The sequence below is a fragment of the Mus pahari genome, chromosome 2 (genome assembly GCF_900095145.1).
Source record: "Mus pahari chromosome 2, PAHARI_EIJ_v1.1, whole genome shotgun sequence".
In the NCBI taxonomy this organism is placed as follows: domain Eukaryota; kingdom Metazoa; phylum Chordata; class Mammalia; order Rodentia; family Muridae; genus Mus; species Mus pahari.
Window position 1 is genome coordinate 15680038 of NC_034591.1, and position 25434 is coordinate 15705471.

Consider the following 25434-nt stretch of genomic DNA (forward strand, 5'->3'; position numbering starts at 1 on the left):
AAGAGCAGGAAGTGTTCTTTATTGCTAGGTCATCAATCTAGTTCTGTAATTTTTTTACTTTTATGTTAAAAATGAGATCCAGGCAGTGTCACATTCCTTTAATCCAAGAACTTGGGAGGCAGAAGCAGGAGGATCTCTGAGTTCAAGATCAGTCTGGTCTTGAGGGCTCTGTCTCTGTCTGTCTCTCTGTCTGTCTGTCTGTCTCTCTGAAAGCCAGAACCACATAGTGAGACCCTGTGTTTCAACCCCTCTCCCTGCAAAGAACCCCAAACAAACAAACATAAACAAGTGGGGAGAGCCTAGTCAATTTTTTTATTGAAAAAACATTTCATATTAGGAAAAGATTAGTTTTAGGGGAATATAAAAATGAAATTTTATCTCAGGGAAATTATTTAAGAATTATTTAAAACTTGCTCTTGCCTTGTGTGTGTGTGGGGGGGCGCGATGGGGAGGGAGAGGAGACTCAGACAGATGGACAGCAATGGTAGGGGAAAAAGATGATGTAAAAGGAAACTAAGCATTGAACCTATTTTTTTTTTCTTTACAAAATGCTAACTGACATATTAATAGCCAACTTCAAGCTATGAAAGATTAAAGTTTGCCTATAACACAGAGAAAATGAACATAGTATAGAACTAGCAAAAGAAACATATACAAGAAACATACACACATACAGAGAAGGGACTCTTACTGATGATCCTCGTGTCTTCCACAGTCTCAAACACAACTTAATGGCAATAATAGGTAGAAACTATAATGCTGACAGCAACTGTCAACTAAAATGCCATGGGTAGTGAATTACAAGCCCAGAATTGATTCTAGGCACTTGCCCTGGGGTCAGCACTCTTAAACACTACACATGAAAGAATTCCCTCAGTGGAAAACAAACCCCACCCTGGTGTGCAGTTCAGAGTCTCAAGGCAGCTGTAACATTTGCACTTACTCACATTGCTCTTTTTATGGTAAGACTAATGCTAGAAATATAGTGTATCTAAAAAACCAAAACAAACAAACACCCCACACTATAAATTTAACATAACAATAAACCGAATATGATACTATATAAAAGGCATTCTTACCCCTGCTTTCAGTAAGTTCCACGTGTAATCTATGGCACAAATAGCACCTGTTCGTCCACAGCCTGCACTAAGGGTACAAAGTTTGAGAAAAAAAAAAATGTTTGTTTATTTTTTTAAAATAAAAGGTATGCTAATTATGCCCCAATACGAAATTTGATGCAATTCTACATAGTAAATCAAATACAAATTACAGTACCATCCTTAACATTAATATTTGAGTATTTAAAAATGTAATTCAAGCAACTTCTAGAAGTAAGTGACTCACAGAGAACCTGTAAACCCTTAACTCCATAAATCTAATTCTAGCCAGTAACCCCCTGTAGAGATAAACTTATTCTCAATAGTTATAAGCATAACAGAATGCTCATGAAGGCTTTATTGTTTTGGTCAAGAAGACCCAGTAAATTGTAGTAGGTATGGGAGAGAGAAAGCTTCAAGTGTAGGATCAGTTCAGAGAAGCAGCAGTGACCTTAGTGGCCCAATCCCATACACAAAGGCAGCTGACTACCCTCGGCTACATTGTTTTTACAACAATGTTAATTAAATGGAAGCATTCTTGTAAAGCATGCTCAGCTAGCGGGGTGTGGGAGGCCTGCCTGTGGTGATGAGGAGCACTTCAGAGGCTGAGGCATGAGTACTTGAGGTCCCAGCCAGCTTGGGATAGGTTTTAAGATGTTTAACAAACATACTTTATATTATTAAATGGGTACATTTTCTTTCCTTTTGTAGATGTGCTTTTAAGTTACTTCAGTTAACACACTGTTTTCTAACAGCATTAAATCATCATTCCCCCTCCCCCCCCATACATGGTTTCTTTGTGTAGCAAGCCCTGGCTGTCCTGGAACTCTCTCTGGAGTCTATCTAGGCTGGCCTCAAACTCAGAGATCCATTTTCCTCTGCTTCCCAAGTGTTGGGGTTAAAGGCGTGCGCCACCACCACCCTGTAAATAATTTTGAAAACTAGAAAAACCCTACTGAAATAGACTTATGAATTATAGTTACTGGCTGAATAACAGGATGGAACAGGAAATAATTTCAAACAAGTTGTTAAAAAAATCAAGTTAAAACCATTTCTTTATCTTTCAATGCCAGAACAAAAGTTTTCTTTTTTGACCACCACTAATTAACTATGAAAAGATTGCTTTTTGTTTTGGTTTTGTCGAGACAGGGTTTCTCTGTGTAACCCTGGCCGTCCTGGAACTCACTCTGTAGACCAGGCCGGCCTCGAACTCAGAAATCTGCCTGCCTCTGCCTCCTAAGTGCTGGGATTAAAGGCGTGCGCCACCACACCCGGCTGAAAAGATTGTTTTAATCTACTAATTTGTTAGATGGTTTCTGTATATCTACCAGCAAACCAATTCTCCTGGAGGCAGCTCTCTTTACTAGTCAAAAGAGACCAGTTGGGTAGGAAAACTTCAAAACTGAAATAAATCAACCTTTTAAAAAATTAATTAACCAATAATCTCTTATGTTTGAAAATTTTCATTACATTAAAAAAAAAAACAACTATTTTATGTGTATGACTGTTTTGCCTATATGAATGTCCACCACATGCATGCACACTTGATGCCCAGAGAAACCAGGAGAATATGTCTAATCCCCCAGAATTGAAGGTCTACGCTGCCATGTGGGTGCTCAGAACTGAACCCGGGTCCCCTGGAAAAGCAGTCAGTGCTCTTAACCACTGAGATATTTTTCCTTTTCTTTCTTTCTTTTTTTTTTTTTTTTTTTGAGACAAGGCCTATGTAGCTCATGTTGGTCTCCTACTCATAATGTTTCTGCTTCAGTTTCCAGAATGCTGGGATTACAGGCATGCACTACTGTGCTGTGTTTTCTTTATTTACTTCTTATAGTAAAATTCAATTACAGATACAAATAGTTTAGCAGGACAAATCTAGTGTGATTTGGAGAAACTCTGATTCTAAGGTCTTTTGAAATATTAAGATAGAAAATAGAAAAATTGCCTAAGGAATCAAGTAAATTTTGTACTATTTGGAAACATACATATTTATCTAGTGAAATTCTAAAATTAGGTTTTGAAATATCTTATACATTACTGAACAATATAATAATGATTATACAGTAAAGCTACTGTGAACCTTCTATATTCATGATTGATTCAATATTCTTTAAAAAGTTGTATTCTCCCTATCATTTTTATATACGCTATAAATGTAGATCTTAAACATGCTAGGGTGAGGTGGTTTAGATGAGTAATGTCTTCCATAGACTCACACATTTGAACACTTGGTCCCCAGTTGGTGGCACTTTAGGAGGTTGGTGTAATATGAGACCTTTAGGGAATTGGGCCTTATTGGAGGAAGTACATTGTTATAGGAAGGCTTGCAGGGTTTAGTCTTGCTTTCCTTTCTGATGCTAATGCTATGCCTTCCCCAACATTATGCACACTAACCCTCTGAAACTGTAAGCTAAAGTAAACCCTTTCTTCTTTAAATTTGTTTTGGGTCATGATATTTTATGACAGCAATAGAAAAAAAAAACATAACAATTCAAGTGGCAGCTATTTTCCTGTGTTTAAACACAGCTTAGTTGTTTCCTTTGCTGTATCCCCGTTTTTTTGTTGGTTTGCTCCTTTAGGATTGTATTGTTGATTTTCTTCTTCCTCCCTGCAGCCCAGGCTGGTCTTATCTCATGCTGGTCTCAGTCACTAGGCAGTGAGACTATAGGCATGAGCCACTTTAGGGAGCCTTTGAATAACTTTACATTATAACTAAGTTAGGTAGGGTGTTTCTTCCTTGTTTGCCATCCTAGCAAAGGGGAGGTAAAAGTTCAAGGCTCACCTTGGCTATTAAGACCCTGCCTTTAAAAAAAAAAAAGAGTAGTGGTCATTCAAAGAAGCCACACAACATTAACAAACCTTTCTGAAAAGGATTTCAGAGCTCATTAGTTCTATCATAAATAATATGGAGTTCACTGGAGTAGAAAGACTGTCAGATGAGACAGGGAACAAAAGAGTCACAATATTTAAGGACATAAAAATCCTATAAATGCTTAGGCACACATTCTTAATTTCCCAGATATGAAAAAATTCAGGCTATTTTCCTTCCATCTGGAATGTTTCTTTGCTTTTCATTCAGAATATTTCATGGCTTCTAAGTAGGAAAAATAATCAGACAATAAAAACAGGTCAACGAGTTCAGTTAAAAACAGCTGCTCTTATTTAACACAATTAACCTCTAACCTGCACTTGGAACACAAAATTAGTTACCCCTTCAAGAATGTCAGAAGTTGAAGGCTGTGTTTACATGACTTCTTACCTGTCAACATGACTAATTTTGCAAAGATTAACTGGAACTTAATATTACCTGAAAAGAGTGAAAACATTTCTACGGAGCAGTTTAACAGAGATATAGCTAAACGTAAGCCTGTTAAGGGGGCAAGTCATTACTTTGGGCAATGCTACATAGCACAATTTAATAAAGATGCCCAGTAAATGTATACCAACAATTTATATTTAACTTACTACAAAAATGCTAGGTCAGGTATCATTGCACACATCTATAATCCAAGCAGGCCAGTGGAGGCAAGGAGGATAGCCTTGTCTATTTAACAAGTCTGATGCCAGCCTGGCCTACATAAGATGCAGTTATAAGCCTTCAACTCTCAAAAAACCGTGGGGAGATTAGAATAGTGGGGAGATTAGAATATTTAACAAAAAATGTCACCCACCATAATTCCTTAAAAGGTTTAAAAAAAAAAAAAAAAGAATGCTCGTTTCATGTTTGCTTAAGATTTCAGAAGTTTTTAAACTATAATTTCGGGGTATGACAGCAATGGTACAGACATGGCAGCTTGCTCCTCGGGAACAAAATCCAGTACAGGATGTTTGTCACTTGGAAAACACCTTACAATCTACATCGTAAGAGCTCTGAAATTCAGGTATGTCTTACAAATGACATCTATGCTGTGTAAAGCTCACTTCAGCCTCCTTGGTTTGGGGTTATTAGCGTGTCTCTATACCCAGCACTTCTCTGGAGACCACGGGATCTCAGATCAGTAAGGCCTTTGTATCTATGTACAGTTTTTAAAGTCTGAGACTTCATCACTCATGAAAATTGGCCTGACACTGATCATATCAGGAGATATGATGTTTTGCAGTAACATTTAGACAGTCTATTAACCAGATTAGATTATATCAATACATAGGGTCTTATTCTCAAACACACCATAACAGGGCTAGGAAAAGCTCGATATAATAAAACATCATATTAATGTAGAAATAAAGCCTTATTTCACAAAATGTAAACACTGTACTTCTCTACATTTAGAAAGTAATTTTGTACCTGCAATGAATACAAATAGGCACATCTTCATGCTCTTGGTATTTCCTCATTAAGCTTATCATGTCCAGAATAGAATCAAATGATGAAGGAACATCATGGTCTGGCCAGTTCACGTAATGAAACTGATAGAGCCGACGAGATTCCTACATGAAAAGCAGAAATTCAGTAATTAGAAGAACGTATTTACAAACTTGTAAGCTATGTATTCCATGTCTTTAAATTTTTTTCCCCAATTTTAACCTTATAGTAAATATTGAAAGTGATAACCTGCATAAATTAAAGATCCAAAGACGCCTCAGTAACTCTAAAAACTATATTTTCATTTATGAGTATGAGTCCACGGACATATGTATACCATGTGTGCCTCAGCCCCCCGTGGTCAAAGAGAGTTTTAGAGGTGAGTGGAATTGGAGTGGCTAGCCATCAGTGCTATGCTAGAAACTAACCTGGGTGCTCTGCAAGGGCACTTAACCTTGGAGCAGTCTCCTTAGTCCCCTCAATAACTTTTAAGATTGATTATTCTAGGCCGGGCAGTGGTGGCGCATGGCTTTAATCCCAGCACTTGGGAGGCAGAGGCAGGCNGATTTCTGAGTTNGAGGCCANCCTGGTCTACAGAGTGAGTTCCAGGACANCCAGGGTTACACAGAGAAACCGTCTCGAAAAACCAAAAAAAAAAAAAAAAAAAAGAACCGATTATTCTAGATGTCAGCAGAAAGAACAGAGCTTGGGTTTCAGTTCCAATATGCAAGTTCTGTATCTGTCATTTACTAAATAGGCAAGTTATTTAACTTCTCAAATCCCCTTTATCTATGTCTATGTGCGATACATACTTTTATAGTTAGGATAACTGATATATCTGATACACTTGTAGAAGTTAAGGTACTATCTAGAGATAAAATGTGCAACCTGAGTACAAGAAATGACTCAACTAAAGGGCTATCATTAGTCCCATCAGTGAGAAAAAAGACTGTTGGGAAGAATGATGTGACAAGACTGTACTGGATGATTTTGTGTGTCAACTTGACAAAAGCTAGCATCAGAGAGAAAGGAGCCTCAGGTGAGGAAATGCTTCCAAGAGATTCAGCTGTAAGGCATTTTCTCAGTTAGTGATCAATAGCTAGAGCCCAGCTCATAGTGGGTGGTGCCATCTGTGGGTTGGTAGTCCTGGTTCTATAATAAATCAGGCTGAGCAAGCCATGGGAAATAAGCCAGTAAGCAGGACCCCCATGACCTCTCATCAGCTCCTGCCTCCAGGTCCCTGCCCAGTCTGAGTTCCTATCCTGACTTCTTTCAGTACTCAACAGTAATGTGGAAATGTAAGCTGAACAAACCCTTTCCTCCCCAAGTTGCTTTTTGGTCATGGTGTTTAGTCAGAGCAATAGAAATCCTGACTAACACAGTGACCAAGACAGATACTTTAATTTAAATCTAAATTAATATTTACTTTTTAATTTCTCTCTTTTTTTAAGGATTTATTTATTATATCTAAGTACACTGTACAGATCTCATTACGGATGCTTGTGAGCCACCATGTGGTTGCTGGGACTTGAACTCAGGACCTTCGGAAGAGCAGTCAGTCCTCTTAACCACTGAGCCATCTCTCCAGCTCACTTTTTAATTTCTTATAGTGCTGGAGATTGAACCTTTGTACCTGTTAGCCAAAGACTCCCACCATTGAGCTATATCCCAACCTCTAAATGAAAATTTAGTTTTGTCTTTATAAAAAATTCTGAGTACAAGTGAGTAATAAACAAACAAACAAATAAATTTATAATCAGCAAAGTGTTAACAGAAGAAAACTATGTAACAAAGAATGCATAATTATGCAACACACAGTAAATTCTGTTGTCCTAAGTAAAGTAGCCCTCAGACTGCTTTACTACGCAGATTGATAAGCATAAGGCTCAAGACACTCACTAAATAAACTACATAACAGCAAGACTCAGACTCACAGCAAGAATGGGGAGGAGAGGGAGTGAAGGCAAGAATGAATATGAATGGAAATAGGAACTCTTTTTAGTCTATAATGGGAATTACTTACATTTTGAAATTCAAGTAAAAGTGTTCGGATGAAGTAGTCTGTTCTTGCTTGTTCATTTTCCTAAAAAGATAAAAGCTTGTGAAATTGTGCCTGGTGTGGTAACACATATCTTTAATCCCAGCATTCAGGAGGCAGAGGCAGGCATCGGATCTCTGTGAGTTCGAGACCAGCCTGGTCTACGAAGAGCCAGGACAGAGTTGTTACATAGAGAAACCCTGTCTTGAAAAACAAACAAACAAACAAACAAACAAACAAACTAACGGTGCTTGTGCATGTGCACATACCCACAGACACACAAATACTTAAAGGTCCATAATTTAAAATTAGCATTTAGAATTGTGGATATATCTAAGTTTTTTTTTTGTTTGTTTTTGTTTTTAATGGTGCTAGGGACTAAGCCCCAAGGCCTTGAGCAGACTAGGCAGGATTATCACCTAACACACTGAGCCATGTCCTTTGCTTCCTACTGTTTTGTCTAATTCTTTTACTTACTGGCTTAAAAAAGTGTCTAGTCAGTGATTATTTAATCCTGACTGTCATCTAACAGAGAATACTGAAGTGGCAATCATCCCTGGAACCATTTAAGGAAACAACCCAGAGGGATGTCACACTTACTGTCTGCCACTGCATCCCACCTTCACCACGTTTTCTTTCCCTTGTCACACTCAATGCTCAATCTAAATGAGCAGTAATGTGGGAAGAAAAACCCTTAGTTATTACCTTATTATGGTTGTGCATGCACAGCTTTGAGTCTATTAGCCTGGCATATGTCTGCTGCTGAGTTCTTGGTTTTGCCTTGTTAGTTGTAACCACAGACAGTTTAGTCCTATCATTAACAAGGACAATATATGCTATTCATTAATAAAATAGACATCCACTATAATTCTAGCATGGGAATCACTTCACTGATTCATTCTTTGGTTTTTTTCATGACAGGGATTTTCTGTGTAGTCCTGCCTATCTTGAAACCAGGCTAGACTCCAACTCAGAATTCTGCCTGTTTGTCTATGCTGTTTCTCCTACCCCAGCTCCCAATTAAAGGCTCGTACCACCATGTCCAACATTTTTTTCATTTATTGTTAAGAGGAAAGTACATTTTACTTTTACTGAAAGCAATCAAGAACACAGCAGGTCACTCATGCCTATCACCCCACCATGCGGAAGGCTAGGTGAGAAGACTACTGCTGTGAGCTTGAGGTAGATCTGGCTATCAGTGCAACAACATTCTTTGCAAATAGTCTAGTGGGATAGCGCTGACACCCAGGCTAAGCGGTTTGGCCTGTGCCAGTCCTTCTGTCTGACCACCACGGCACCCTTCCCATCCCTGTACCACAGCTCCCCAGAGGACTTGCCTCTGTATTAAACACTGCGAGTACCAAGCAGGCACATCACACACTGGTTATTCATTAACATGCTTTCAGTCTGCAGATTTAGTTTTCTAAATGCAGTTAAGTCAGTGGAAATATATCCTGAAATGGAAATACATCACAGAAGTTCCTTTTATTCTAGTCCTCAGCATGGATTGACCCTGATACTGAGGACTTCATTTATCTTTGAGTTCAGGTGAACAAACCACACAGAAGAGTCTTCTCTCCCTGCTTATTATAGAACTGTTTTGCTATTGAATGTTGAACATCAAATTTTTACTTGAATAGTGACATTCACTACAGTTATTTTATTGCATTTAAATTAATAAATGTTACTATAACCACAGCACTCAGAACTAGGTTCCCCGGGCTGTCCTGGAATCTAACAGAATAATTTCTGGACTAAGAGGGTATGCCTTTACTGAGTATATTGTGGGGTGTATTAGTTATCATTGTTCATCCTAAATAACACAAAATGCAGTAGGATTAAAGCACAACATCTTTCATCCATTGTAGTAGTACATACTTACAAGATTTTACTTATTTATTTAATGTATATGAATGCTCTATCTGCATGTACACCTGCATGCCAGAGAGGGCATCAGATCCCATTATAGATGGTTGTAAGCCACCATGTGGTTGCTAGGAATTGAAGTCAGGCCTGCTCTTAAGCGCTGAGCCATCTCTCCAGCCCCAGTGCACACTTTGAATCTAAACCTTCAAGAGGCAGGGGCAGGCTGATCTGTGAGTTCAAGGCCAGCCATGGCTGCACAGTGAGACCTTGTCTGAGAAAGGAAAACAAACAGCAACAAAAACCTTTCATGTTGTCCCACATTACAACTTAGAGTATTTGCTGCATACTGAATGAGTTCAATTATGAGTGGATTTTAGATTCACCAGGGTCTGTGATCTCACAAACCCTTCTTTATTACAGAGCTCTCCACATGTCCCACTCACACTACAATGCCCTTTGGTTCTGTTTCTCTGAAGCATCCTAAAATGTCAAGTTCAAGGTGTTTGCTAGTTGCGCAAACAGCATTTATTGTGCAAGATATTAAGTGAAATATAAATAAAACCGTTGCATTCTATTTAGCTTATCTATATTTTACATATTTTTCTCTGCATTCTATTTAGCTTATCTATACTTTACATATTTTTCTCTCTTCCCCTTGTCTCATTCTCTTCCCTCATTGTTTTTAATTTCATTTTCTCAAATTTCTACTGTGGTAGTATTTGAACCTGAGTTTAACTCCAGAGATCACTAACTGGTCTCCCACACCCTGCACCAAGGACCTTCCTAGTGCTGTGGCTCTTTAATTTAGTTCCTCATGTAGTGGAGACCCCCAACCATACAATTACTTTCGCTGCTACTTTATAACTGTAGTTTTGTTACTGTTATGAATCGTAATGTAAATATTTTTGGAGACAGAGGTTTATGAAAGGGGTCATGATCCGCAGGTTGAGAATCACTGCTCTCTAACTTGTTACACAGATCAGGCCAAACTTGAACAATCCTCCTTAGTGATGCTGGAATTCCAGCATCAACCAGGGCCAGCCTACACGTTAGGCCCATGTCAAATTATCTGCTATAAGGAATAATCTTTACTTTCAGGATTCAAGTTTAACTTCATTCCTAATTTTAAAATGTGAGGAAGGATAACATGATCCACCTCAGTTAGCAATGTTCTTTTCCATTTATTTGATCAGAAGTGAATATATCAACTTCCAAAGAAACAGTCACATGGACATTGTCAAGAGATGTAAAAAGACTACAGAATCATCATAAAAGTAAAGAAAACAGTTGTAAAAGTTGTTCCTAAACCTCCTGAATCTGAAAGCAGTATAAAATATCAGTACTGATTACTGTAAGTGAAAGTCTGCATGGAATTAAGTCCTAGGCTTGTAATATCCTGAGTTTGTATCACACTACAATTTAATTGTTTAGTCTACAATGTAGCTTTTCTGATGAATAATGTATATAAAAATAGGTGCTGGGGAGGCATCCTCCCTACTGTGTAGCTTTTATAGAACAGAAAAGGTGACATGTGTTGATGGCGTAAGTCTTACCTGGCTGTGAACTGTGTGAGCTACAATACCTGCCCTGGCAATACATGCCTACTGGTGCAATTGTGGCATGTGCGTTATAGGATCCCCTTTTCACTGACCCTAAGGTCTGCTCCACAGGATGGAAACCAAGCCTGACACTGTAAACTGGCTGGATAGGTCATACGCCCTAGGGGAGAAACCACTTCTATTACTTTGCCTGATGGACAAACACCTTCCAAAACTGATGTTTACACAGAGCCATCAGTGCAGCTCTCAAGCTTCAACATAGCAGCCTCTTCCTGCTGTAGAGGGAGGCAGATGCAGAGACTCCCAACTGATGAAGGAGCAGAGAGTAAGTGCTGTGGAAGGCTTACCTATACGGGACATCTGCATCAGCCCCTCCCCGCACGGCTCAGGAACCACCATGGGCAAGCAGGAAGCCTCTAAGAGCCCAAGGTTGGAGAGCACTGCCGTCAAACTGTTTTCTGGGCTTAACAGGGCTATTACACACTGAAAACACTGGATGGCAGCTCCCTGAACAAGACAGAGCCAGTCAACTTCCAATGTGGATGAAGAGGGGGCTTATACAGTCCTACTCCAAGGGGAGGGGCTGTTGCCAGCTGTTGGTTGCTGGGTCAGGGACAGTTAATTTTCTTTAGGGTGTTTGCCTTGCTCCAGCTTACTGCCCTACACCATGTGTACCAACTCAGTGGATTAAAACAGTCATGAAGTTGGGAGAAAGACATAGTTGGTGAGACTGAGGACCTGGAAAATGGGTCAGGGATAGATCTGTATGTACTTGTGTATGAAATTCTCAAAAAACAAATTTTAAAAAATATTTTAAAACAGGTAAAACTAGATACTTACACAAGAAATTTTAAATGGTGCAAATGTTATAGGATCTTCTCCATACAAAGGCCAGTAGCGCTCACACTTTTTCTGTTGTACAAAAAAGATAAATAGAACAAAGTTCAGTAACTGTATGATATTTCTTAAGCTTTTAGAAATATTTTAGTCCCAGGGTTAAGAAGAAAGGGCACTGTTAGTATAAGAAGTATTTTGGGGGGCTACAGAGGTGGTTCAGAGATTAAGAGAATTGGTCTGTCTTTCAGAGGATCCTGGTTCAATTCCCAGTATCCACATGGCAGCTCATTATGTCTGTAAGGGAATCTGACACCCTTATGCTTGTCTGTAGACAAGCATGCAAGCAAAACACCCATGCACATAAAAAACAAAAGCAATCATATCCAAGAAGGAGAAGGAGGAGGAGGAAAGAAGAAAGAAGAGAAAGAGAAGAAAGAGCAGCAACTGCAGGTTTCTATTGGTTTGTGCTAATTAAGACTGATTTTCACCACTTAATACAATGAGCTCCTTAATGAAATAAAAAGAAAAATCCTATACTTTAATGGTACTTAAGAAAAACACTAAATGAGCCAAATGGTAGCATACATCCCTTTAATCTTAGCACTCAGGAGGCAGAGGCAGGCAGATCTCTTGAGTTTAAAGCCAACCTAGTCTATAGAGTTCTAGGACTACCCAGAGAAACCCTGGCATAAAACAAACAGGAAGGAAGGAAGGAAGGAAGGAAGGAAGGAAGGAAGGAAGGAAGGAAGGAAGGAAGGAAGGAAGGAAGGAAACCACTAGATGAGTAAAATGTGTTTCCAACTATAAGTAAACGACAAAGAGTATTAACATTTACATAGAGATCTCATTAGCCTTCAATTTTTATATTTTATTATCTTTGTTTACTTTCTGACATCACTCAATACTGGCAAAAAAAGTTGTTTCCAAGAAATAAAAGAAATTACTTAAAACATAGCTTTTCCATTATTTATGATATGTATAGAACAAAGATTTGTCTTGCTTGTTGTGTACACATCTCTTATTGAAAATTTTTATAGCCATTTTTTAGAACTTAAAATTTACCTTTACTAATGAGTCACACTAATATAAAGAACGTCAAGTAAAGACACTTGCAATTTATTTAAGTTTGATTTGGGTGCCACATCGAGAGGTCATACAAGTTTTAGTTAAGTACTATTTATTGTTTGTAAATGTATTACTGTCTTCTATAGTGACAATTCCAGCTATGATGCTGTAGGACATCATAATGGTCTGAAACATCACTTATACAGAGAAAGCATCAGCTAACAACGGGAGCAAGGTTGGAAGCTCAGTGGCAAGAGTGTCTGCTAGAGTGTAGAAGGTTCTAGGTCCAATCTGAGCATGACCTAAAACCAAACCAAGCAAGGGTTTTCTTTTCTGAGCTGAGAGAATAGTATAAACAAAGGCTGGCATACTGGCACATGTACTTAGTCCCAGCAACTGGGGGGCAGAGGCAGATGTGAGTTTTAGGACAACCAGGGGCTGCCCAGAGAAACATTGTCTTGAAATCCCCCCTCCCCACACAAAGTATAAACAAACAAAGTAAGACAGTGGTGGTGGGGCTGGGGAGATGGTTCAACAGACTTAGTACCTGCTCTGCACTCAGAGCTGAATTTGAAGCCCAGCACCCACGTAAGGTCAGGTATAGTATCCGCCTATAATGCCAGCACCGTAGGGAAGATGGAATTCTGGACACTCAGTGGACAGCCAGTGAAGCTGAAACATTAAGCTCCCAGTTTAGTGAGAGATCCTTATCTCAAGCAAGGAAAAGGGGGGGGGGGGCAAGGGACAGACAGACAGAAAATACTAACTGGTGCTGACCTGTTTTTTTTTTTTTTTTTTTTGAGACAGGGTTTCTCTGTGTAGCCTTGGCTGTCCTGTAACTCACTTTGCAGACCAGGCTGGCCTCGAACTCAGAAATCCGCCTGCCTCTGCCTCCCAAGTGCTGGGATTAAAGGTGTGCACTACCACGCCCAGCCTGGTTTTTCATACTTACGCACACCACATGTGACTCTCTCTACCTGCACACACATATACATGCCTATGTATGCACACATACAATACACACATACAGAGAGATTAGTTTTTGCAAAGAGACTTAGAATATTCATGCTATTTTTAAGATTATCTTTTTTTTTTTAAATTGTGAGACAAGATCTCATAGATTTAACTGGCCTAGAACTCATTATGTAAACTGACTTGGCCTCAAATTTGTGGCATGCTCCCTGCTTCTGTCTCCCAAGTGTTGACATTCCAAGTGTATGACATCATAGTAGCTTAAATTGCTGACCACCAGAACTACTTTAATATGCGCATGTGTTCAATTTTATTACCATTAAAAAATTACTTTTTAGACAATAAATTATATTTGACTTAAAATATCATGAAACATTTGAAAACTATACTTAATAATACACTTAATTTTAGAATATTATAAAATGAACTTCTGAAACACAGAGAAGTTTGTGTTCCATGTATCATATAAAATAGCAGAGCACAAAAAAGAAGTGTGTACCCCTTAACTACATGGGATCAGATAACTGAAGTAATAAATGACCAGGAACTTCTATTCCCCAAACACAATGTGTTAACATACCCTTCCCATCTCAAATTCTCGACAGGCCATTACGATGATCTAAGAAGGAGTTGGGGTGGGAGAGAAAAAAAATCAGTTAAAAAATAGTTTTACTTTTAAAATGAAATACAAATGTCAATAATTATCTTTTACCCTGATAGTAGCTGTTCATCTAGAGGGACTGATTTTGGTTCCCTGTTCCCACATGGTAGCTAGTAACTATCTGTAACTCTAGTGCCAGATGACCCAGTACCCTTTTCTGATCTCTGCAGGCACTGCACATATATAACACATAAACATATGTGCAGGCAAAGCACACATAAAAATAATATCTCAAGAAGAAGCATAAGATAAATGAACTATGAAAATCACATCTAAACAAAAACTAAATAAAAGTGACTTCATTTAAAATGACTTACTTAGTTTGGATTAAACTCTAATCTGGTTCATTTATTTCTTACTTGAGTTATACTAAAGTACTGTTAGGGTATTAACCTAATTTAGTATTACTCTTAATCAAATATTAAAGCACATTTAAATACAACTTTCTAAAGGTTGAATTTATTAAAATTAATAACCTCTAAATAAGTTATATCTGCTTCCTCATTTTATAGACACATTTTATATTTAAAATATAAAAGTTGAAAATTTTAATAGTAAAAACTATTATCATTAAACTATTATAACAATTATTGTACTTATCCCTCTACCACCTTATTTATAAAGGTATTTCAAAGCCTTAGCATGCAGGATATCAGTTTACTAGGTAACTCAGCATCTGTATTATCTAGAGCGCAACAATATTTGTTTAATGTAATATTTTACCTTGAAAATACATAACAATGAAATACAAATCTTAAGTGACAATTCTCCCAATTTTGGCAAATGCATACTTCTGAAAAATCAACCTTCTATGCAGACATAATATGTTGCCATTATACAGAAAATGTGTTCCTGCTTTAAATCTCACTTTAAAATGAAATTGCCAGCAAACACTAGTACTGTTATTGCATTCCCCTTTTATTAATCTCTCAAAGGGAGAGCAGAGGATGCCAATGCATTAGAATCATTGCAACATCACAGAAAAAGCCATTGTAACATTCGTGAGAAGTGAGAGCTCCTTGTCACGGGCTTTCCACAGCCACACAAGTGCTGATTCCAATGACGATGCTCCAAAGGATCCTATAAGCCATACACTTTCTTGCTTTCAAACCTAGGGGCACACTATTCCCCTTTATCCAAAAAAAGCCAAAGGGAACCAAAATGCTAATAGTTCAGATATGCATATGCATCCCACTGAATGACCAGCCGTAAGGAGAGAGGTTCTTTACATTCTTTTTTTTTTTTAATTTATTTTTTTATTTTTTTTATTTTTCGAGACAGGGTTTCTCTGTGTAGCTCTGGCTGTCCTGGAACTCACTTTGTAGACCAGGCTGGCCTCGAACTCAGAAATCCGCCTGCCTCTGCCTCCCAACATTCTTTTATACTTACTTTACTTAATAATTTATAGTTAATATATTTACATCTATTTTCCTAGGAAGAAGGACCCAAAATATCCTACTTTCAGACAAAAGTTAAAAGATATGGCTGTTGAACCTAGCAGAACTGTCCTCTGAGAGGCTCACCCAGCAGCCAATGGAAACAGAGGCAGAGACCCACAGCCAAACACTGGATGGAGCTCCAGGAGTCTTGTGGAAGAGTTGGGGGAAGGAATCAGGGACTCCACAGGAAGACTAACAGAATCAACTAACCTCGGCCCTTGGGGGTTCCCAGAGACTGAATCACCAACCAAAGAGTGAGCATGGGCTGGTCCTACGCCTCCATGCACATATGTAGCAGAGGAGCAGCTTGGTCCCCAACAAAAGGAGTGGGAGCTCTTCCTGAATATGTTGGCAGCTTGACCATGGATTCCGTTCCCCTTGTCTGGCCTGAGCGGGAGCAGATGTGCCTAGTTCTATAGTGCCCTGATGTGTGTGCTGAGCGGGGTGGGGTCTCCATCTCAAAGAGAAGGGGAGGGAGCAATGAGGGGAAGTTCTGTGTGAGGGGGTATTGGGACATTGTCATGAATGTTAGACAGGCACATGTCGTCCGCACTCCTGGTTGAGAAGATGCAGACAACTGATGGCTGCTTGGGAGGGGAAACAGTCTTTTCTTCTTTTTAATTTTTTTAATTAAAACAATTTAAATTTTGCCTGCATGTATGTCTGAGCTACATACATGCCTAGTGCCCAAGGATGTCACACAAGGCCCTGGAACTGGGGTTGTAGATGGTTGTGAGCTGCCATGTGGCTGCAGGGAATCAGAAGTAGGTCCTCTGGAAGAGCAGCCAGCACTCTCACTGATGAGTCAGTCTTCCTGAGGGCTACAGGCTTCAGTAGGCTCAGCAGGCTCAGTGCATGGCTCCACACCGGTGTGCCCGTGAGAAGCACTAATGGAAGAAACTGGAAGGGTGATCACCTTTCACACTTAGGTGGAGTCAGAGGAGGGAAATCCAAGGGCTGGGTAAGGGGAGTAGAAGGTAAATATGATGGAGATGCACTGAACGTATGTATTAATTTCTCAAACAATAAATTAAAAATATTATATTTATTATTTTTAAAAGAGCATACCTATATTATCAATCATTTTGTTGGTCTATACAAGCATTAATCTTTGAAAAATGATTTTTAAAGTTATTTACTAGCTATATTATTGGTTGACTTAGGACAACATTTAAACTATAGTCACACTTTTCTTAAAATATGTGAACTACTTAGAATTTAATGAGCCATCTTCAAAAGTAGTTTTTGTCTTTTCCAGAAACGTCATTATACTTAAGCCATTATACCTAAAAAGCTAGACTTTTACAGGGGCTAGAGAGATGGCTCAGAGGTTAAGAGCACTGACTACTCTTTTAGAGACATGGGTTCAATTCCCAGTACCCATATGGTAGCAAATAGCTGTCTGTAACTCCAGTTCCAGAGGATCTCACACCCTCATATAGACATATCTATAAACAAAATACCAATTCACGATAAATAAAAATGAATACAATCATTAAAAACAACACAAAGGTTACCCAGAAAATTATTAGGGGCTGGAGTGGCTCAGTAGTGAAGAGTACTGGCTGCTCTTCCAGAGGACCTGGGTTCAATTCCCGGCAGGCACAAGCAGGCTCACAACTGCCTGTAACTCTGTTCCTGGGCTTTGGACACTCTTATACACTCATACATGCAGGCAAAAATACCAATGCACATAAAATAAAAATAAATTATATCTATATCTATGTAATATATATAAGGCTGTCTTACTCCTTTCTCAGTAAGACACATAATGTCATTACATATTATAGATCTCAAACTCTACAACAAGTCACTTACCACAACGTTGTACTCCCATATCATCCTCCAGAAGTCTATGACTGTATTCGCCAAAGGCCCTTGGGTTGCCACATATGCTTTTGGCCCATACACACCCTGAAAGAGTGAAAGGTAACGTTTACATTTACTATAGTTATCAAGAATATTTCATTAAGGTTTCAAATTTCATTAGTAATGTTTTCATCAAGAGTCAATTTTCTTTCAGAGTATAAAACATGGCAAAAATATATCCAATTCATTTCAGCTTTTGCTAATCAATAGTACTTTTGTATTTACTGGATATATTATACAGAATCAGCAATTAAAACTTACTTTGTACTAAGAAATAAAAACAAAATCTTGAGTATGATGGTGCATGCCTTTAATCCCAGCACTCAGTAGGTAGAGGCCTACTACTCTGTAGTACATCTCTGTGATTTTTTGAGTTGAGGCCAGCCTGGTTTACACAGCTCCAGGGCAGCTAGGACTATATGACAGAGAGCCTCTGTCTCGGGAAACAACAACAACAAAAACCTAATACCTAACCGAGAGAGAGAGAGAGAGAGAGAGAGAGAGAGAGAGAGAGAGAGAGAGAGAGAGAGAGAGAGAGAGAGGAGTAACTATAACTATTGCAGAAACACAAAAGCACAGTTTGAATCTAAGAATACTAAACTAGTTAGCAGCTTTTCCCATGACCACCTGAAGAATCAACTCAAAATGAGTGTGTACTCAAAACCATACGGGTTTGAAATTAGTAAGATAAGAATAGATAAAACAAGGTATCTGATTAAAATAAATGAACTGGGATATAACTCAATCCGTGCCCTAAGAAGAGTTAAAAATTAGAACTCTTGCAGGGCATAGTGGCGCACGCCTTTAATCCCAGCACTCCGGAGGTAGAGGCAGGCACATTTCTGAGTTCAAGACTAACTTGCTCTACAGAGTGAGTTCCAGGACAGCCAAAGCTACACAGAGAAACTGTCTTGAAAAACAAACAAAACAAAACAAATCTAGAATTCAACACCTATAAAAAAAGTATATATTGACAGTATTTGAAGTAAAATATCCAATTTTTGTTTAATCCATAAATTTTTGTCTTAGTGTAATAACTAAGTTTATTTTGTTAAAATAAACTTAGTTATTAAACGATTTTTTTACCCAAAGCCATATTTGTCCAATACTATAAATACAATATTATTTTTTCTACTCTTTTTTGTTTTGGCAGTGAATTTCACAGAGCTTTACTGGGTAGGACAGAGGGCCACATTTCTGCCTGCTCACCCCCAAATATTTAAAAACTGTTATTGCTCTGAGATCCCTGGTGATCTCCTTCATGACCTCCATTGGAGTTTGAAGAGAAGACAGCCGGGAAAACTCAAAAGCTTCCTTCCTTAAACACGGGCAGAATTATTTACAGTTCACCGTTACACTGGAGGTGAAAATCACACTGGAATTTATCACTAAGTCAAATTTATTTTTCTACTCTTACTATCTTTTATTATCAATAAGATATACACACATACACATACATACATACATACATACATACATACATACATATATGGTTGCTAATATAAGTCATTGAAAAGTTGTAATAGTTGTATAACTAGACTCAAAAACACAAAATAGCCTATAGAACAAATTAGAGCCTTTATTTAAACTCAAGTTTCACAAGAGGCTATACGTCTTTCTTGATAAAAGTATAGAGACCTGACAGGCTGGGCATAGTAGAGCAAGCTCACAACCTCACTACCAGGGAATGCAAGGCAAGAGAATTTCAAGTTCCAAGCTAGTCTGGGCTACATAAAGAAATTTTCTCAAATCAACCACCTACCCATCTACCTTATGGTTTAAGTCTAACTCAAATTATCTAACAAGATGCCTACCACTTTGTTTTTATCTACATATCTATTTACATACACAGTTTTATTTACATATTCTTTTGTTTGTATATTTATTTATTTTAAGACAGTCATATTCTTTACCTCATGACAGTCTTAAATTTACAGCAATCCTGATCTCAACCTCCCAAACGCTGGGATCACAGGTACAGTGGCCCTGAGTTGTCAACACACATAGTAACAACTACCGAAGGTTTTAAAATCTGTTATATTTTATAAATTTAAATCAGTATCACCTAGTAATTTCAGCACTGTTAGTTTAGCCTAAGAAATTGTTCAAAAGAACAGTGTTCATTGTAATTTCACTACTAAGGAAAATTGGAAACTATCATATGGTTCAATAATATATAGGTACATCTAAACTGAAAGACCATTTACATAACGACCTAAGAGTTCTTATAAGTCTTTGATGTAAAAGTAGCACACAGAAAACTGTCTCTTCTATTCTATATATGGTTTGATCTATGTGGCACAGGTAGCTACAAGAAAATCAAGTAAGATGTGCAGGACAGGGTTTTCCTTTATTTCCTATTAGGACCATGTTGGGTAGTTAACACCTTTGATAAAATCGCTATATAGGAAGGCATGAAGTGTAGCAAGGAAACCTTCCTTCATTTTCATACGTACCTTAATAAAATTTGCATTGATATAATCTGAATCTTGGGATGGAGTCTTCAAAGTCAACTTAACTCGGCTGTGATCAACTACAAAAGAGAAAAGATTTTCATAACTTATGTCCAAGTGGCATGCGAGCATTTCTTCTCTGGCTTTTTGTGGCAGGGCCTCACAATGTAGCTCACAAAGCCACTGAACTGTTGTCAGCTACCAAGTGCTGGGATTACAAATATATCACATGTACTTTAAAAAATAGAAAGTTAAGTTTTAGGTACCAAGAAGGCCATTTTTAACAAAAAAATAAACCTTTGAGAAAAGCAACAAAAAATGTAAATAAGCATATCAAAGATGCAAGGAGAATGATCTCTGGAACATTAGAAGTATAAAACATTAGGCACTGACCCAAATTAACTAGGGTGGTGTCTAGGGATGAAACCTCAGCATGGTTTGCTTGTTTTGTTTTTAAGCCAGGCCACCTGGTCTGTAAGTTCCATAACATACAGGGCTACATAGAGAAATCCTATCTTAAAAAACCAAAAAGGCAAACAAAAAACAAAATAAAACTTTATGTGTACGGGTGTTTTGCCTGCAGTTATATCTGTGTGTGCATGTGTGAGCAATGCCCACAGAAGTTAGAAGACAGCAAGCTACAATGTGGGTGCTGGAGAGCTGGTCCCGGTCCTTTGGAACAGCCATTGCTGCCTGCTGGGCCATCTATCTCCCCAGCTCAAACCTCAGAACTTCTTAATTATTGTTTCTTTGCTAAAGTTCTTAATAAGAAACCTATCTCTTATATTTTACAGAAATTATAAAAACTAAGTAATTATGACTAATTAAGATACCAAAGTTTAACAGGATTAGAAAAAAAAATTAGACAATTAAGAAAAAAAAACCCTCATACTTTTATTTTCTAATATCAGGATTCATTTTATTTTGATGTGCATTAATGAGTTATGTAAATCCTTATTCATTTTCTATATTTATTTACTTATTTTTATATGAGGGGGGCATGGGACAATAATGAACATGTCACATGGACTGCATCAGAGGATGAGCTGCAGCATCTGGTTCTCTCCTTCCACCATGTGGATTCTGGAAACAACTCAGGTCGTCAGATTTGGCAGCAAGAAACTTAGCTCATGGAGTCATCATGTAAGCCTCTATGTTAAGGCCAGCATGGTCTACATACCAAGTTCTAGAGAGACCCTATTTCAAGATAACAACAAAAGACCAAAATCTTACAAACCCAAAAAACTATAATAAATATTTAGAAATGACTTTAGATTTAGAAAGAAATTGCAAAAATAATGTAGAGTTATAGCTAACTGCTACTGAGATTTCTAATAATAGCTACAAATTTTTGTTGGGTAGGAATATTTCAACCAGGACCTTGCTATACAGTCTGGACTAGTTTCGAACTCATGACTCTTTGTCCTAAGTGCTGGGATTATAGGAATAGCCCCCTTTTCTGTCTTAATACTAATATCCTATATAAATACAGCATAGTTACCAAACTATTAAGTAACATTTTTTAACCATTTTCCTGATGTTTTCCAAGATTACACATAGATTTAGTTATTCCTTTTCCTTTGTCTCTTCCAATTACAAGTTTTCCTAATTTATGACTTTTGACCAGGAGGGAATTATATATTTTGGAGGACTAATACCATAAGACTGAGGACTGGCAAGATGGCTGGGTAGTTACAGGCCATTGCTGCATTGCAGAAGGTCACAGTGATTCTCAATGCCCCTGCCAGATGGCTCACAACCACTTATAACTCCAGCTTCAAGGGATCTGATGAACTCTGGCCTCCCCAGAGGACCTACACACATGTGGTGCACATAAACTGACACAGGCACAAACATGTATGTACATGCTCACATACATAAAGAGAAAAGAATACTATAGAATTATGTTTGTTCTTAATGTACAACTTCATGGTTGAAGACGGGGAGGTTCCTGAGGTACATATACATCTTATTACTTGTAATTTAAAGAAACCTCAGACACCTGGTTGGTAAGGTATTAGAACTGCCTAATAGTTACTACCTTTGGGTTAGAAAGGATCAGAACACGTACACTATGACTAAGACTATCACATTATGGCCTATTAATCCATAATGAATCAGAAAGCCAACTAACATAAAAAAAAAAAGAACTAGAAATAGCAACAGCCAATTATAAACTAAACTATTACAAGGACAACTGCAATGAATAACATTTTTCATTTGTTCAAATATTATATAAAGTACTAAAGTCCTTTTTTCTTATTTTGGGGGAATAAAATCTCTATTTTGGAAACTTGTAGGAAGAGATATAAGAAAGACTACTAGTAATCTCTATGCAAACCACCTCTAAAAATTTTCCAGGCACTAAAATGGTTACATGTTTGCTAGTGTTCTGACTCTGATTTCATTCACATTATGTGGTCTCCCTTTTTTAAAGCACCATTTAGAAAAGAAAATAGATGTTCCAAAAATGCTGCTTCTGATACACGAGGCTAGAATATTTGGTCAGGATAATGCTGATTAACTATATAGTGCTTCCTCTTCCTATGTTCTCCAGTAATAAGGGGTCCCAGTTAATAACTGTTATCCATACGGCAAACCACTCTCTAGTCAAAGTACCTCAAAGGTAGAGTACAACAACTGATTCCAAAATGGTAGTTAAGATCGTCCGCCTACATGTTGGGCTGTCTACATGCAAGGTGGGAATTACTTCCTCACTCTTAAAGGTTTTTTAAGATGAAAAAGTTTAACCATACACAAGGTGAAGTAATATAATCTTCCTATTTAACAACAAAATAGGCAGACTATCTCCAATTCACCAACTCCAAAGGCTTTCTCACTTTTAGCCCTTACAAACAAGAAAACATAGGTAAATAACCTTTTATCTAATAGTACATAGAGAAATTTTAATTCTGGGAATAGCTTCTAGGGTTCGGGATGCATTAAGAACTCTTGCCGGACATTAATCCACACGTGTAATGCCAGCACTTGGGAGGTTTGAGGCTACGGCAAGTATGAGACCTCTATTTCCAACCCAAGCAGGAACAACAACAAAAAGAATTCTTATAACACACTAAGATTAAAATAAAGTTTTCTTTACATAACTTGAAGACTTTTCACCAAAGAATTAGCTAACAGCACACGAAAAGCTACAAATTAGAAACACATCAAGAAACACTAGAAAAACTTATCATCAGAAGTCTGGACCTGGGACGATGTCTTGTGGTTGAAGCAGCTGAGTGCTTGCCCAGTACATATTCTCTGAACCCACCTGAGTCAGAGGCACGTGGTGGTCCACTTGTAATTCCAGCCTCAGAGGGCAGAGACAGCGAGACTAGTCTTAACAGTGAGCTCTTAACTTCATTAAGACTTGGCTTCAATCTGAAGAGCAACTGAGGAAAACTGCCAGCATTGACCTCAGGCCTCCACAAGCATGTGTGAACAGATATACACACTCAGAAAAGGAAAGTCCTGCAGCTAAGTGCAATGGTTCACACCTCTTACTCTGCTGCCCAGGAGGCTGAGGCAGGAAGGATGCTTGCAGCTAGTAGCTTAATACCAAGCAGGCACGGTCTTAGACAAAAATGCAACAGTTCCGAGTGCTGGTAGGAATGTGGGCAATTGGTGCTTACATACTAACATTGGGAATAGCAAACAGGATAGTGACTTTGAAATACATTTATCTCAATTTCTTAAAAAGCTAAACAGAAGCTAGGTGTTGAGGTACATGCCTAAAGGTTCACTGTTACAAGGCTGAGGCAGGAGGGGTAAGAATTCAGAATCCAGTCTCGGCTACACAGCAACTTGCTGCCTCATAAAGCCAAAAAGGTTAAACAAACTTCTGTAGGTTGACAATGATATTCCTACATATGCACTTAAGAATAAAAGTGTGTTTATACAAAAATCTTGATCACTAGGCAGTGGTGGTGCACACCTTTAATCCCAGCACTCAGGAGGCAAAGGCAGCCAGATTATAGCCAGCCTGGTCTACCAGGACTACACAGAGAAACCCAGTCTCAAAAGAGTCCCTACTCTCCCAAATGGATAACAAAATGTGGTATAGACACAGAATATTTCTCAATAGTAAAAAGAAAGTTACTACCAATACTACCATAACACAAATATAACAAGAAAACATGCTGAGTTAATGATATCAAGCACCACAGATCACATATGAAATGACAGCTATGTTTAATTTCTCAAAGAACAAAATTCAGAATCAGAAAGCATACTAGCAGCAGCCTAGGCTAAACACAGAACTTTTGAAAGTAATGAAATTTCCAAACACTGGATTGGGCTAGCCACTGCATGATCTAAGTTTACTTTGAAAATTAATTATATACTTAAAATGGATAACTTTTATGGTATAGAAATTGTATGTTAAAGCTGCTTAAAAGTGTGCTTATGCAAACAATGGACATGTTAAACATTCAAAGGAAATTAGCAAATTATTTTCTAACAAATATGTAAGTACAATTGTTTTCAATATTACATGTCAAATCAAAACAGGTAGAAATTTATTGAAATTCTACTTGTGAAAACCAGGTCCTCCTGACTTTAACACAAAGATCAAGAGCGGCCATTCTAAAGGTTTTTCAACTTCAATTTAGACAAGTCTGTTCTCAGGACATTACACTGCACTAGTACCCTGGGAGCTGCTTACTAGAAGCTGGGAGAGGAAATGCCTTCAAATACCGCCAAATATCCTTAAGTGCCACAACCATCTTATCTGAACATCATGGCATTGGATAGAAATTTTCCATTATGTGAGCCCTGTGATAAATTACCTAGCTTTCTCCAGCCTCAGTTTCCCACCTGCAAATGGTACACTATCTATTGCTATGGTTTTGTTGTGATTGTGTGTGTGGGGGAACAACAATCACATAAATCAGCAACCAATATAAATGAGGGCTTTCTGTTTTAGAAGGCTGGCGTACTAGCCTGCCACTAAAATTCACCTCCCCCCCCCCCCCCCGTTAACGCTTTCCTTTGGTTCCCAGCTTTCTCAATGACCCTCGCCCTTTCTACATTATCCCTATTAGTACTAATCAACCAGAGGATAGAGCTTATGTGAATTTGTATTCACTGTCTACCACCTACACTAGAACATGAAATAACAAAATGAGAGATTTCTGCATGTTCTCTTCTGTATCATCAGTGTATATGCTCACAACTTTCTGTAACATGAATGTGAAAACAGAACCCTAGAGTCAGTTAAGATTTATTTTTCTAGAGCACAGGGGGAAAAAAAAATCAGTGCACAGTAGGAAAGTTA

At 38.1% G+C, this 25434-nt stretch overlaps 1 protein-coding gene across 5 annotated transcripts in view; it reads right to left on the bottom strand.

The window, feature by feature from the left end:
• The window catches only part of Ptpn12 (protein tyrosine phosphatase non-receptor type 12), a 71809-nt gene that overhangs the window by 18518 nt on the left and 27857 nt on the right, over positions 1-25434 (bottom strand). For all 5 annotated transcript variants that reach the window (XM_029534635.1, XM_021190212.2, XM_029534631.1 and 2 more), the window contains 7 exons: positions 20163-20239; positions 17656-17751; positions 14318-14356; positions 11704-11775; positions 7424-7483; positions 5383-5525; positions 1080-1146 (listed from right to left, as the gene is read on the bottom strand). In XM_029534635.1, the coding sequence (XP_029390495.1) occupies positions 1080-1146; positions 5383-5525; positions 7424-7483; positions 11704-11775; positions 14318-14356; positions 17656-17679 (405 nt within the window). In that variant the 5' untranslated portion in view covers positions 17680-17751; positions 20163-20239. The remainder of the gene's footprint in view (positions 1-1079; positions 1147-5382; positions 5526-7423; positions 7484-11703; positions 11776-14317; positions 14357-17655; positions 17752-20162; positions 20240-25434) is intronic.